Source organism: Dendropsophus ebraccatus, chromosome 8 (assembly GCF_027789765.1).
Source record: "Dendropsophus ebraccatus isolate aDenEbr1 chromosome 8, aDenEbr1.pat, whole genome shotgun sequence".
Classification (NCBI taxonomy): Eukaryota; Metazoa; Chordata; class Amphibia; order Anura; family Hylidae; genus Dendropsophus; species Dendropsophus ebraccatus.
This window is the reverse complement of record NC_091461.1, coordinates 106,124,921-106,141,473: the sequence shown is the minus strand read 5'-3', so window position 1 is coordinate 106,141,473 and position 16,553 is coordinate 106,124,921. Positions and strand designations below refer to the sequence as shown.

Genomic DNA, 16,553 nt, shown 5'->3' with positions numbered 1-16,553 from the left:
CACTGATCTACAGTGATGCACAGTGCTGTACAGTTATATACACTGATACTCGGTGATGCACAGTGCTGTACAGTTATGTACACTGATACTTGGTGATGCACAGTTCTGTACAGTTATATACAGTAATGCTTAGTGCTGTACTGTTATATACACTGATACTCGGTAATGCACAGTGCTGTACAGTCATCTACAGTGATGCACAGTGCTGTACAGTTATATACACTGATACTCGGTGATGCACAGTGCTGTACAGTTATATACACTGATACTTGGTGATGCACAGTGCTGTACAGTTATATACAGTGATGCACAGTGCTGTACAGTTATATACACTGATACTCGGTGATGCACAGTGCTGTACAGTTATATACAGTGATGCACAGTGCTGTACAGTTATATACACTGATACTCGGTGATGCACAGTGCTGTACAGTTATATACCCTGATACCCAGTCATGCACAGTGCTGCACAGTTATATACAGTGATGCACAGTGCTGTACAGTTATATACACTGATACTCGGTGATGCACAGTGCTGTATATAGATGTTGTTCTCCATCCTTTCTGGACACATTGCACATTCCCTCACCCTCTGTTTCCCGTTTTTCTTCCATAGGTGACATTGTTTTACTCACCAGCCCTGTAACTTTAACAGAGGGTGACAGGGTGACCTTGATGACAGATGTTCTTATGGCAACAGATGGCACGGGAAAACCAGAGAAGCTGCTGTACGCCGTTTCTGTGCCACCTGTTCATGGTCAGATTGAGTACATCAATTTTCCTGGCGTGCCCATTTCCAGTTTCAGCCAGTTGGATGTGGCGGCTCAGAAGGTTTGCTACGTCCACGACAACAGCCGTGAGGCTGACAAGGACTCAGTCAGGTGAGAAGGATCCGCTGTGGGCATCTCAGAAAGGGTTAAATGTGTTGGAATTACACCATATGGCGAATGCAATACCAGTCATGTACAGGAATAAGGATGATGCCACTATCTGGGGGGTTGTAGTATCAAATACTTGTTAAGGAGATCTTTATGTGAGTTATAGGAGAATTTCTCCAAGATTTTAACCACATTCCTCTCCCCTTCGTCCCTCAATCTTCATCCCTATACATTATATTGATATCAATTAATATTATTGCAAATACTAGGATGATTATTTATAAAGATCCACAGCAAAAAATGAGAATGAACAATCTTATGTCTATAAGGCTCCCGACCCTCCTGTAACTTCTCATGTCAGGAGCAGATAGGCCGGACTTCTCGGATGTCTCTGATGAGATACAGCAATAGGCTATGGAGATATGGTGACCGGACATCTCCTAAGGTTGTATAGAAGAAGCTACATGTTAATAGGGACCATGACATCTTTACTTTCCCATTAAGTATTTTTTGCCACTGGTTATTGCACATCTTTGGATTTCTTTAGACTAGACCATCATGGAGCCTGCAGTATTTGCCTTGCCATTTTGCCATCGTCTATAGAATGTTTGTTCTTCTGCGTCACAGCTACCATGATTCTTTGGAATACAACTTGCACCCAGCACCATCTATAAGGTCAAGTTAGACATCAACCCAACCAGTCTAGTCATTCCCTTAAAGGGGTACTCCGGCACTGAGAAAAAAAAAAGGCCATAGGCTGTATCCATGCTTTCCTGGCGGGTTTAAGGGGGTATTCCGTGATAAATAACCACAGGATAGGGGAAAGGTAGGAGATTGTGGGGGGTCCAACCCCTGAACCCCCTAGCTATCTCTGTATCAGACCCCGCCGGCTCTGCTATGAATAGAGCCCTGGGTCAGCACGCTCTATTCATTCCTATGGAGCCAAGTACAGTGCTCTTCCAGTGTACTCGGCTCTTTCCGCCTATCTATAGCAATAAATAGAGCCGTGAGTCATGTGACGACTCGGGGCTCTATTCATAAGAGAGCCGGCAGGGTCCCATACGAAGATTGCGAAGGGGATTCAGGAGTCGGACCCCGCACAATCTCCTAATTTTCCCCTATCCTGTGGATAGGGGAAAAGTTAATTTTTCCCGGAATACCCCTTTAAGACTGCATCCGACTCTGGCAGTCTGTACTGGAAGATCTGTCATGGCAGCTTTGGAGGATTTAAGAAAGGCCATAGAGTGTAATTTGTGGGCTGTCCACAATCACAAACTGCATTTGTGAAAGACCAAAGTCTATGGAGCCCAGATCACATTATAGTCCTTATATGTGCAGGCTGTGGTGACCATGGCATCCACAGTTATGTGCTTCAGCCCAGGGACTAGAATGGGCCGGATACTCTTCGCAATTTGCAGATCCACAGACAGTATGTAGCCTGTGAGGCCTAAGAGGCCTAAGTGTCTAGATTGCTGGAAATTGAAGGGGTACTCCAGCAAAAAAAAAAAACAATCTTTAAAATACACTGGTTTCAGAAAGTTATATAGATTTGTAATTTACATCTATTTAAAAAATCTCCAGTCTTCCAGTACTTATCAGCTGCTGTATGTCCTGCAGGGAGTGGTGTATTCTTTCCAGTCTGACACAGTGTTCTCTGCTGCCACCTCTGTTCATGTCAGGAACTGTCCAGAGCAGTAGAAAACCTCTCCTGCTCTGGACAATTTCTGACATGGACAGAGGTGGCAGCAGAGAGCACTGTGTCAGACTGGAAAAAATACACCACTTCCTGCAGGACATACAGCAGCTGATAAGTACTGGAAGACTTCAGATTTTCAAATAAAGAATGATGATGACGCGTCTACTAGATCCAGCACCCACCATGTATAAAGCATGCATATATTTAATGGGTCAAGAAGGAGTTAAAGATATATGAACTGCTGTTGCCTCACCTCCAATAAATAGATCAAAATTTAAGGGGAGATTTATCAAACATAATGTAAAAGTGAAACTAGCCCAGTTGCCCCTAGCAACCAATCAGATTCCACCTTTCATTCCTCACAGACTCTTTGGAAAATGAAAGGTGGAATCTGATTGGTTGCTAGGGGCAACTGAGCCAGTTTCATTTTACACCATGTTTGATAAATCTCCCCCATCTAACCCCAAAATGGCAACAAGAACAAAGCAAGTACATCCATTCTAGAGGCCAAAACTGGCTTTACCATTAGGGGGATCCAAAGATCTCTATAACAGTATCACTGGCGCTAACCTGCTAGCAGATACATTAACATTGCTGAGACGAGGTAGAGACGGCGCTCCTTGCTGCAGCGTGTCAGACCGTCCCTGCTATATTACACTTACTATGACATTTCATGGAAGTTTTAGCGCTGAGTATCTGAGGTGAGACTCGCGACGTATTATCCCAGATGGCGGCAGCGCAGTCTCTCAGATAAACATATGTCGTCTATTATGTCTCCTAAACACCTTAGTCGAGAATGTAAATAGATTTTCTCGTAAAGATTCCGCTCCTCTCCAGTCTTCTCGATAAAATTGCTATAGAGTCATGTCCCTCAACCTGCGGCTCTCCAGCTGTTGCAAAACTACAACTCCCAGCATGCCTGGACAGCCTCAGGCTGTCACATTTTTCTGTTTGTATAGCCTGCAGCTGAAAGCTTCTCCCAAATTCACATCGTATCCGCATAGATATGTTATAATTAATATATCAGGTCCATTCATTAAAATGGGACTGTTTGTGAAACAAAATAAGCTGGGCATGATAGGAGTTGTAGTTCTGCAACAGCTGGAGAGATGGGGGGGGGCACTGCTCTAGAACTAGGGCCCCCTGGTGGCCAATTATATGAAAACAGCAAATGGGTTGTTTACAGCTCCCAAGGGAATGAAGCGGCCTTTGGGACATCCTCCTCTATAGGAAATGTGTATAAAAATTTTGTGTTAGGCTGCGTTCACATTACGTTTTTGCAATCCATTTTTTTTACCCATTTTTACAAAAAACGGATGAGAAAACACATGGAAAGACTTAGAAAAAATTTGAACAAAACATCAGTATTTTTAACGTACACAAAAACATAGTTAACCTCATTTTTGTGTCTGTTAAAAAAAAAAACAGATCCGTTGTTTACAAAACAGCACCACCCCTGTCCACAGGTTGTTTGTGGTATTACGACTGGGCTCCATTCAGGCTCCATTCTGTGATGTCCCGTGTTCATGGAGGGCCATTGTGAGAGCTGTTTGCTAGGCTCTGAACATTTACTACGGAGACACAAAACCAGAGGCTGGCCAGGTTGGTGACGTCACTGCACCATGTGACACGTGCGGAAGATAATAGAAAGAGACAGAATTGACGGTAGAAATCAATAACAAACATTAAGTATATAGCAAGACCAGTTTATTAAAGGTATGTCAAAATAAGTTGAAAAACCCCTTTAAATAGAACTGAGCTGCAATACCACACGTACACTGAGGACAAGAGTGGCGCTGTTTCTGGATGAGAGAAGCCATGTTTTTCTAATTAGGTAACATAGTCATCTGTGTCACCCAATAGAATTCTACACCACTATATTTTCTTGTACTTAATTTATATAGATGGTTTATATAGATGTAGGAAAATGGCAATCCCAGTTAAATTAGTGGTGCTCAAGTACGATCCTTCGTAACAAAAAGAAAACATTCAGGCCCACATTCCAAAAAAGGAGCCCACTAGCCAGAATCCTGCTCCACACTGATGAGGGGCAACACCCCAAAACAGCTGTACGTGGATGGCTACCTAGCCTTGGCTTATCCCTTGTCATTACATTGACTTATATGGCTACTTAATATGGTGGTTTTAGTGGTTTCCCTACAGAAGTCACCCATTGGCTGGGTCCTTCCCGGAGGGATATCTAGCTAGTCCTGTGTTTTGAGATGCGCAGCCAATGGCTGACGATTACCCAGACAATTGCACCACAGCCTCCCTGTCCTGGTGTCTGAGTGACTTGTCAGCAGACAGGCTGCTCAGCCAATCATAGGCTGCGGCGGTCCCAGCCTGTGATTGGCTGAGCTGCCTGTCGGCTAACGCCGGGATCAGTAAGCTGCGGAGCACAGGAGAGAAGACCGGGAGTGGGGAGAGGTAAGATATCAGGTGTTTCGGCAAGGGCTGCATGGCCATCGCAGACCTTGCTGCCCGATTATCAGGCCGTCTAATAGGTCCAGTAAACGAGCAGATTGGCGCTTGTTTACGAAAATGAAGGGGCCATAGTCGGCCCGTGTAATAGGACCCTAAGGTAAATGGTACTAAGGAACTTAACGCCTGTGTATATGGTGTTAAAAAATGACAATAGTGCAATATCAATGGCGTAATTTTCTATATTATATGCCAACATATTTTAACAATAGGTGGAAGAAAACAGTAAACAGTAAAGACTCCTACATTCAGAATCCTGTACATTGTTAGCTACAGTATATGCAGTATATGCACGATGCTGATAACTGAGAACAATGCAGCCTGGTAATATTATTTCATTGATTATCTCCCTCTATATACGGTCTACACTTTGGAAAGCAGCATTTTGTTTTTGTCTTTTGTTGTTGTGTTTCTTTGTACCATTGCCAATCCCCTCGTGATCTACTACCTGGCGTGCCATACATTAATCTGATATTGACTAAGCCCTGATCTTAGCGTCGGCCTCTGCATGCCATCCATGTAAGCGGACAAGAAACACGAAAGAGATTGCGTGCTAAGTATCTGCCAGAGACGGTACCATCTGCGCCGCTCGCCCCAACACCCTAAGAACCAGTTATATTAACTTCTGCAAAAACATCCCTCTCGCCCAACCGGCAGCTACGATGCCTGCCTGTCACCCTTCATGCCAACCAGATGCCAAAATGCAGATTACAGATGAGCAGGGGAGCATGAAGGAGCCGGCCTTCCTTAAATTAATTTCTTGGGGGTGAGCTATATTGGGTTAACTATCTCCTTGTTATTCTTCTCCACAGCTGAGGCTTCTCAAAATGTTTATCTTGTATTGTAACCGGTACCTTCTGGTGCAGCGCGCTGCCAGCTTCCCCTGCCGCCCTCTGCTATATTTCATTCGCACTATTTTAGGAATTGAGCTTCTGGTTCCAGGTGATATAATTTTTTTTTTTTTTTTAATATACTTTTTTTTTTTTTTTTTTTTTGTACTTCTTTAAACTTGTCCATCTGCTCAGCACATGTAATACTCCTAATCTGCGAGCATTTACAGACAGAACGGGACAGGTCTCTTATAAGAATGAGAACAGTTTTAGCCTCACTAACCATGTAAGACAGCAACATTTTATAGTCTGCATTACAGCTAATGGACCGGATTCCAGCTCTGGAGGACTTATTGTGACTATATATTATATAGAGAACCATATGCTTGAATGTCACATTTCTCTTGTAGTGGCCGCTTAACAAATGTTCAGTTGTACCTTGTGCATGAGAAGGCACTTTTTAAAGGGGTACTCCACCATAAGAAAATTATATTTAAATAAAACTTACCCCATGATATATAACTTACTAATATATTATTATTCCTAATAGTGATGACCTCAGCATGTTTTTTCCTTGAATTACCCCGACAGGAAGTTGAAGTCATTCATTTTTATTGTGTTGCCTTAGCAGCTTTCCAGCTCTGTCTCTGCCCCTGCCTTCTAAGTGATGTCACCACCTCTCACCAGCCCCTCCAGTGACATCACCATCTCCCTGTCCTATACAAAATCAGCTTTCAGTATGATTTGCTATAAAAAAAATCTGTAATTTTCTAAATTCCATCCATTTTTTTTATTTTTCATGTACTTTTAATAATATACTTTTAATTTTATTATTTTTTCTGTACTGTATTTTATAAATTATTATTTTCCTAGTAAAATTCTATAAATTATTTTATATTTTATTTCTATTTCATTTTCTTTTGATTTTCCAGTGCATATTTTATTATTATAATTTCCCCTCATAAAACTAATTTTTTTTTTTTTATGAGTGGATTTATTTAACATTTTATAAATTTTATAATAAAGGTAATTTTACCTAAAAATCTCTGAGTTATTGTATTCATCTTTCGTTTTAATAATATTTTAATTTAAAATTCCATTCCTTTTAATATTTCCTTAACATTTTCTCCTCGTGAAATTTTACTTCTTTATTTTGTTAATATTTTATGTGCAATTTTTTATTACTTTGGATTAATTTCCCTTATTAAATTCATATTTTTTTCTATAATTAATTTTCCTTAAATGATTCTATGTTTTGTTTTTCATTTCGTATTTTATTGATATTTTAGGTTATTTATTAGGTTACAAAATTTTATTTTATATATTGTTTTCCTAGAGTCCCTAGATGTCTCTGTGCTGTTCTTAGGTTTGTCTGTTTTTGCAGTGTGAGGTTATCTCCTTCTGCCAGGTTATGTAGCCCAGTAGCTTTAGCTGACATGACTTCTCCGCACCAGGCCAAATGATCAAGGGCCAAGGGGGAAGGGGTGGGAGCTGCGGCTTCTGGACGCTGTGACAGAACACGCTTTTTTACACCCTAAGGCTATGTTCACACTACGTAAGAGACCGGCTGTTCCGTGACCCCAGCCGGGTCACAGAACGGCCGGACTCTGGCCGGATCATCTCGGCCGGTACTTAAGTACCGGCCGGATGATCCTTTCGGCCGCAGGGCTCTGATTCGGGCGCATCAGTGTGCACCCACATCAGAGCTTACCATAGCACACAGTGAAGCCAGTTGCCAGATGTTAGGTCACGGTTATGGCACGAGGGAAGCTGACCATGCGGGGCCCCAACGATTCTTTGTTGGCCTTAGTCAAGGCACCAATAACTAGACCAATGCCAGGGTTCATATATTCATTTATATTCTTGTATATAGGGACCAATATTATAGTAGTTATATTCTTGTATATAGGGGCAGTATTATAGTAGTTATATTCCCAGATATAGGAGGAAGTATTATAGTAGTTATATTCTTGTATATAGGAGCAGTATTATAGTAGTTGTATTCTTGTATATAGGAGCAGTATTATAGTAGTTATATTTCTGTATATAGGAGCAGTATTATAGTAGTTATATTCTTGTATATAGTAGCAGTATTATAGTAGTTTTATTCTTGTATGTAGGAGCAGTATTATAGTAGTTATTCTTGTATATAGTAGCAGTATTATAGTAGTTATATTCTTGTATATAGTAGCAGTATTATAGTTGTTATATTCTTGTATGTAGGAGCAGTATTATAGTAGTTATATTCTTGTACATAGGATCAGTATTATAGTAGTTATATTCTTGTATATAGGAGCAGTATTATAGTAGTTATATTCTTGTACATAGGATCAGTATTATAGTAGTTATATTCTTGTATATAGGAGCAGTATTATAGTAGTTATATTCTTGTACATAGGATCAGTATTATAGTAGTTATATTCCTGTATATAGGAGCAGTATTATAGTAGTTATAAAACCAAGTCAGTAGAGAGCAAAGCCCGCACTAGAGGTGTATAAGGCTATACAGATGGATAGGTACGTAGACAGGCAATATCCAGTGGACCTGGGGCTGGGGTGCAGCGGCAGAAAGGGAGACTGTATATGGCAAAAGCAGATAGAGGCGAAAATCCAAAGCACTCACCAGCCGATGCGGTCTTTAAAGGTTTATTGGATACAAATCACCATCGGGAGGGGGAGAGTGGACCAGGTGCGGGAGCGTAGGCAACACAACAGTTTCACGCCGCAGCGCTTTGTCAAGTTTGGAAGTTTGTATCCAAACTTGACAAAGCGCTGCGGCATGAAACTGTTGTGTTGCCTACGCTCCCGCACCTGGTCCACTCTTCCCCTCCCGATGGTGATTTGTATCCAATAAACCTTTAAAGACCGCATCGGCTGGTGAGTGCTTTGGATTTTTGCCTCTATCTGCTTTTGCCATTATAGTAGTTATATTCTTGTATATAGGAGGCCGTATTATAGTAGTTATATTCTTGTATATAGGGGCAGTATTATAGTAGTTATATTCCTGGATATAGGAGGCAGTATTATAGTAGTTATGACATGGAGAAAGAAAGGAGCTGCTGCACCTCACACCTATGGCTGACATTTAAAAACCAACACCAGGATGTTGGTATATAATTTGATCAAACCATATTGCCCCATATACCACGTGCTGGTCTCCCACTCCCTACACTAAATCGGTCAACCTCGATGTCACAGGACCAAACCCAAAATGCCCCACCAGAACCCGGCCAGCACCACCGGCGGGGAAGGCTGCCCCCAAACAACACAAGTATGAATAAGGTATTACACTTACCACTGCTGCTCACACAGAATGGGGAAGACATAGGGTCCAGACATGTGAGCACAGACATATCCTGCTAATTTTGGTCATGTGGGTCCTCTCTATCCATGTCGTGTTTTACAGTTCTCCCTTTTCTGAGCAGCTGGCACTCCCCCTTAAGACCCACATGATCCAAATTGGCAGGATATACCTGTGCTCACATGTCAGTACCTCATGTCCTTCCCATTCTGTTTGCAGCAGCATTTGTGAGTGCAATACCACATTCATACTTGTGTTGTTTGGGGGCAGCCTTCCCCGCCGGTGGTGACGGCTGGGTTTTGGGGGGGAACATTGGGTTTGGTGCTGTGACATTGGGGTTGCAGGGCCATTTCATGGCCTCCCTTCCCTGCACGTGCACGCTTTGCGGGGGTGGCGGTCGCTGACCGACACGGTGGTGAGTTAGCGTAGGGACCCGAGTGAACCAGGGGACCTGCACGTGGTACACGGAGCTATTATAGTTTGATCTAATTATATACCGACACCCTGACGGTTTTTAAAATAGGCCTAGCGGCACTAGTGTCAGCCGTATGTGGGATGTGCGGCCGCTCCTCTCTTATCATGTCGTGTATTATAGTAGTTATATTCTTGTACATATGAGCAGTATTATAGTATTTATATTCTTGTATATAGGAGTAGTATTATAGTAGTTATATTCTTGTACATATAAGCAGTATTATAGTTGTTATATTCTTGTATATAGGGGGAGTGTTATAGTAGTTATATTCTTGTATATAGGAGCAGTGTTATAGTAGTTATATTCTTGTATATAGAAACAGTATTATAGTTGTTATATTCTTGTATATAGGGGGCAGTGTTATAGTAGTTATATTCTTGTATATAGGAGGCAGTATTATAGTAGTTATATCCTTGTATATAGGGGGCAGTGTTATAGTAGTTATATTCTTGTACATAGGAGCAGTATTATAGTAGTTATATTCTTGTATATAGGAGCAGTATTATAGTTGTTATATTCTTGTATATAGGGGGAGTGTTATAGTAGTTATATTCTTGTATATAGGAACAGTATTATAGTAGTTATATTCTTGTATATAGGAGCTGTATTATAATAGTTATATTCTTGTATATAGGGGGCAGTATTATAGTAGTTATATTCTTGTACATAGGAGCAGTATTATAGTAGTTATATTCTTGTATATAGGAGCAGTATTATAGTTGTTATATTCTTGTATATAGGGGGCAGTATTATAATAGTTATATTCTTGTATATAGGAAGCAGTATTATAGTAGTTATATTCTTGTATATAGGAAGCAGTATTATAGTACTTATATTCTTGTACATAGGAGAAGTATTATAGTAGTTATATCCTTGTTAATAGGGGGCAGTATTATAATAGGCATATTATTGTAAATAAGGGGCAATTAAGTAGCATTTTTGCTCCTGTAATAAACTCTTGAAGCAATGCCTGTTTGTCACCTATTTTTCAGCGTTCTTATGTTATAGTCTAGAAAAACATATATTTTATCATAAACAAATGTGATTTATTTATTTTAATCTTTGTTTTCAGCTTTACTGTGAGCAATGGCCTGCAAGCAAAAGATGGGTCATTAGAGTTTATCATCACACAGACAGACAGGATTCCACCCACGCTCCTAAACAATAAAGGGCTCCAGATCTTGGAAGGAGAAGCCATGGTCATTACCTCGGATCTCCTGCAGATTACTGACCCAGACAGCCCATTGGATAAGCTGATGTACACTATTACAGAATATCCACAGTATGGGCAGTTGTACCTCAGCGGCGCCGTTCTGCAGCAGAAACATTTCACACAAATGGATATTGACAATTTATACCTGTCTTACCGACACCATGGAGGACAGGGACAAGTGGATCGCTTCTCATTCACAGCTACAGATGATGCCAACATTGGATTTTTGCTTAATGGCCAGTTAAAGAAGGATTCTGCAGTGTTTGTAATACAGGCAAGTAAAATTATTCCTTGAACATCTATGTCCTTAACAGTGTCGTCTTCAGATCCCGCATTATAGTGTTATCTACAGATCCCCTATAACAGTGTCATCTACAGATCCCCTATCAGTGTTATCTACACACCCCCATAATAGTGTCATCTACACATCCCCCAAAACAGTGTCATCTACGGATCCCCTATAACAGTGTCCTCTACAGATCCCTCATAACAGTGTCATCCAGAGATCCCCATAACAGTGTCATCTACAGATCCCCCATAACAGTGTCATCTACAGATCCCCCATAACAGTGTCATCTACACATCCCCTATCAGTGTTATCTACAGATCCCCTATAACAGTGTCATCTACAGATCCCCATAACAGTGGTCACCCACAGATGCCCCCTTACGTACTAATATGCTAAACCTAAGTAAGTCTGTTACGTGTTTTTTTTTTCCATTTGCACTTCTATTTCTGAGAACGAGTAACGTGACCTTTGGGAGGCGCTATTCTGCTTCCTATCAGCCTAATCTAACCCTTTCAATGTATGAAAACCAAAGTTTCAGAGAAACGTTTCTTGTAAACCGAGGACAATTTCCCCATAAGTTCCCCTCCTTTACCGAGAAACCATGTGTGTATTTTCTAAAGGAAATGAAATCTTAAGTCCACATATTTATTATTTGTGAAGAGGGTTATATTAAGCCTCCTATCACCCTCTACCGTATATTACTTGACCACAAGAGGGACCAGTATACTGGCCTAGTTATTACCTTGTGGCTTTCAGGCCTTTTAAGTAAAACAGTGAAGAAACCATCATTTTCCTGCCATATGCAGAACTGGGAACAAGAAGATTTACAAAAAATGTTAGAAAAGTATCAAGTAAAGTGTGAAAATAAACGCAGCCACTTGTATGAGATCCAGAGCATGGAATAGCTTTGGCTTCAAATTCCTTTCATCTTAGTCCTGCTGTGACACCAGTTGTAAAAACTGATTTCCCGAAATCCTCCAAGATTTCTGACCAATAATGCGCTCACAAAATAAACGTGTTCCTGCTGACATTGCACGACCTCAGTATAGCTGACCACTCTGTTATATAACTATACTACTACCTCCTCCAAGTATAGAAGTACACTAATAATGCTCTGTCATCCAATAGAGTGACAATTAATAAGAGATTACCAAAGTCTCATGAGTCGCCGCCTGACAAAATGGAGCTAACCGCCAAACCTTCGGTGTTGCTCAATAGTATAGTGTCACTAGGCCAGTAAGAATTTCAACAAGTGAACAACTGTGGCACTCACCTGATATGGCTTGGAAAAACAGAATTTATTCCATTAAAAGGAGAAGTCTGGCAAAAATGTTTAATAAAGTATTATATTGCCCCCCCAAAAGTTATACAAATCCCCAATATACACTTATTACGGAAAATTCACATAAAGTGTTTTTTCCCTGCACATTCTACTGCATCAAGGCTTAACTTACTAAATAAAATGGTCACTTCCTGGATAAAATGGTGATGTCACGACCCAACTTACAGAGCTGTGCGGGCTGTGGCTGATGGAGAGGATGATGGCAGGGGGATGCTCAGTGTCCCTCAGTGTCCCCCTACCATCATCCTCTCCAGCAGCCACAGCCTGCACAGCTCGGGTCGTGACATCCCCATTTTATCCAGGAAGTGACATCATCATTTTATCCAGGAAGTGAAGCCTTGATGTAGTAGTAAGTGCAGAGAAATAACACTTTGTGTGCATTACCCGTAATAAGTGTATATTGTGGATTTGTATAACTTTTGGGGGGCAAAACAATACATGAATAAAAATATTTGCCGGACTTCTCCTTTAAAAGCATAGTCTCAGGACACTGACAAGTACAAGAGCAACAGCCAATGCATCACTTGTGCGTGTCACCCATTTAAAGGTATACATACATAACACGTGTACATACATTAATACTGTACACACAATAAAAACACATATTCCAGAGCAGGACGTCTTGTAGATTCATTGGAACATTAATAAGATGCCTGTATACAGGAAAAGAACTACTATATGGCTATGCTCACACAATGTAATATTTTAGTACAGAATGGATGCTGACTGCAATGGAATCAGCGTCTGTTCTTTACTGCTCCACAAAACCCTCCCTGCACTGATGAGGTTAAACCCCGAATAAACTGACCTGAAGTCATAGACAGCTGGTGAGTGCCCGCTTCTATTTCTTACCATTTTCACATAACTACTAAAATACTGCTCCTATGTACAAGAATATAACTACTATAATACTGTTCCTATATACAAGAATATAACTACTATAATATTGCTCCTATATACAAGAATATAACTACTATAATACTGCCCCCTATGTACAAGAATATAACTACTATAATACTGCTCCTATATACCAGAATATAACTACTATAATACTGCTCCTATGTACAAGAATATAACTACTATAATACTGTTCCTATATACAAGAATATAACTACTATAATACTGCCCCTATATACAACAATACAGCTACTATAATACTGCCCCCTATATACAAGAATATAACTACTATAATGCGGTTCAGGGAAGAAACAGAGTGCTGCACCTCACACCTATGGCTGATACTAGTGCCGCTAGGCTAAATAAAAAACACATCAGAATTTTGTGTATGAATTGATCAAGCCATACTGCCCCATGTACCTCGTGCCGGTATCTGATACACATAGGTCCCTACACTAAGTCCACACCGTGCCAGTCAGTGGCCACCAACCCCGCAGGCGTGCACAGCCAGGGAACGGGGGCCATGGGACGGCCCTGCGTTCCCCATGCCACAGGACCAGACCCAAAAACACCACACCAGAACCCGGCCAGCACCGCCAGCGGAGAAGGTCGCTCCCTGGCTGTGCGTGCCTGCGGGGTTGGTGGCCACTGCCTGGCACGGTGTGGACTTAGTGTAGGGACCCATGTGTATCAGATACCGGCACGAGGTACATGGGGCAGTATGGCTTGATCAATTCATACACAAAATTCTGATGTGTTTTTTATTTAGCCTAGCGGCACTAGTATCAGCCATAGGTGTGATGTGCAGCACTCTGTTTCTTCCCTGAACCGTATTTTGTTTCTCTCTTTTCTCCGTGTATTGCACTCCTCCTGGTGAGACCCACATGACCGCAATTAGCAGGAGACACCTGAGTGCACATGGTTTTAATCCCTCCTGTTTTTTCCCATTCTGTTTGCTGCAGCTATGGTGAGTGTAATTCCTTATCCAGACTTGTGCTGCTTGGGGGCAACCTTCTCCGCCGGCGGTGCTGGCCGGGTTCTGGTGTGGTGTTTTTGGGTCTGGTCCTGTGGCATGGGGGTCGCAGGGCCGTCCCATGGCCCCCATTCCCTGGCTGTGTGTGCCTGCGGGGTTGGTGGCCACTGACTGGCACGGTGTGGACTTAGTGTAGGGACCTATGTGTATCAGATACCGGCACGAGGTACATGGGGCAGTATGGCTTGATCAATTCATACACAAAATTCTGTGTAGCACTCTGTTTCTTCCCTGAACCATAACTACTATAATACTGCTCCTATGTACAAGAATATAACTACTATAATACTGCCCCCTATGTACAAGAAAATAACTACTATAATACTGCTCCTATATGCAAGAATATAACTGCTATAATACTGCCTTCTATATACAAGAATATAACTGCTATAATACTGCCTTCTATATACAAGAATATAACTACTATAATACTGCTCCTATATACAAGAATATAAATACTATAATACTGCCCCTATATACAACAATACAGCTACTATAATACTGCTCCCTTTGTACAAGTATATAACTACTATAACACACAAGCTTCAAAGAGATGTCGGCACTATCGTATTCAGTGGTGAGGAATGTGTTCACAAATGTGTTTTAAGTGTAGGAAGTGTCACTCTTGGTATCTCGGGTAACAAGATTGTTCCAACCCAATCGTCTTGCCTATATGTGGTGCTCAGACAGGTTTGCAGATATAAGTCCATCCAACATAATGCACAAGCCAGGTAGGAAAGCAACAGAAAAGTAACCAGTAGCACTCAAGGGGCTTGAGAAAGCGGGAAGTTTACCCGCGAAACGGCTGTAGCCTGAGGGCACGGCATCTGCTGGATCTGTCTCCCCCTGCCCCACACCAACCTGTTTGATGTCACCCTGAAATAAAGATACGTACTGTCTGAAGACTGGTGAGTGTTACTGGTTACTTTTCTGTTGCTTTCCTACCTGGCTTGTGCATTATATAACTACTATAATACTGCCCCCAATATACTATAATATAACTACTATAATACTGCCTCCTATATACAAGAATATAACTACCTGTAGTTGTCTCCTATGTACAAGAATATAACTACTATAATACTGCCCCCATGTACTACCTACTATAAGACTATATTCACACACTATCACAATGATGGCCGGTTTCATTGGACAGCCATTATTTAACAGCAAATAACGGCCATTATTCATGAAACTGACATTGCTTTAAAATAACAGCCGTTATTTGTTGTTTAATAACGTTCATCCAATAAAAACAGCAATCATTTTGGCGGTGTGTGAACCTTTAAGGTCACGGAATGAAGAGTAAACCACTGATATTTTGCACTGTGCAGGCAGCACAATACAGACGCGAACTTACACTTAAAACAGAACAAAATAAATTCTGTAGTTTTTGAAATTTTCTAATTATTTTGAAAGGGCTGTAGTATTTGTGACTCTCGATTTGAAACCAGAAATCTATATTTTCTTTAGTGTCATCAAAGAAGGTCCAGAGTTCTCTCCCCCGTCTTGTAAGATTCTTGACACCAACCATAAAATCTACATAAATATTTATTTTTGTAACTTTTTGAATACACAGTTAACAAACTTGTTTGAGCAGATTTGCATCCCTGTCGCTCAGACTTCACATTCCTATGAATAATTATGAGTTTGTATAGCAGTGACTTATTTTGTTAGCATTGGGTAGGGGCACGGTCCAAGATGGTGGTTGAGTAGGAGGGAAGGTGGGGAGGGGGGAGGAGAAGGTGGATGATACTGAGATTTGGAACTTGTTAGGATCAAAACATAACAGTATTGGATTTTGAGGAGCTGAGCTTACCCTGCGGGATTTTATACAAACTGACCATTGTGAGCAGGGTTGTAAAGTTGTCCTGTTGTGCTCCGGGGTGTCGGATAGACCCCGGCATTCATTTAATAGGGCATGTTCAAATAACACATCTTCATAATTTGAAATTTACGACCTTTGGATCTTGCAGCCTCCTTGTTGGAAGTTCCTGTGGCTCACCGGGGGTAAATATGAGGTTTGGCATTCGGAAGGAACCTCAAATCTGCATTCATTTGGAACGAGAGGTGTCGGAGCGGTTCCCGGTCTGTGCTCCTGTAATGTTGTGTGAGCCT

General features: G+C 41.2%; 1 protein-coding gene across 1 annotated transcript in view; it reads left to right on the top strand.

The window, feature by feature from the left end:
• The window catches only part of LOC138799759 (FRAS1-related extracellular matrix protein 1-like), a 141,380-nt gene that overhangs the window by 85,931 nt on the left and 38,896 nt on the right, over positions 1–16,553 (top strand). The window contains exons 24-25 of the mRNA XM_069981330.1: positions 617–881; positions 10,734–11,148. Coding sequence (XP_069837431.1) covers positions 617–881; positions 10,734–11,148 — 680 coding nt within the window. The remainder of the gene's footprint in view (positions 1–616; positions 882–10,733; positions 11,149–16,553) is intronic.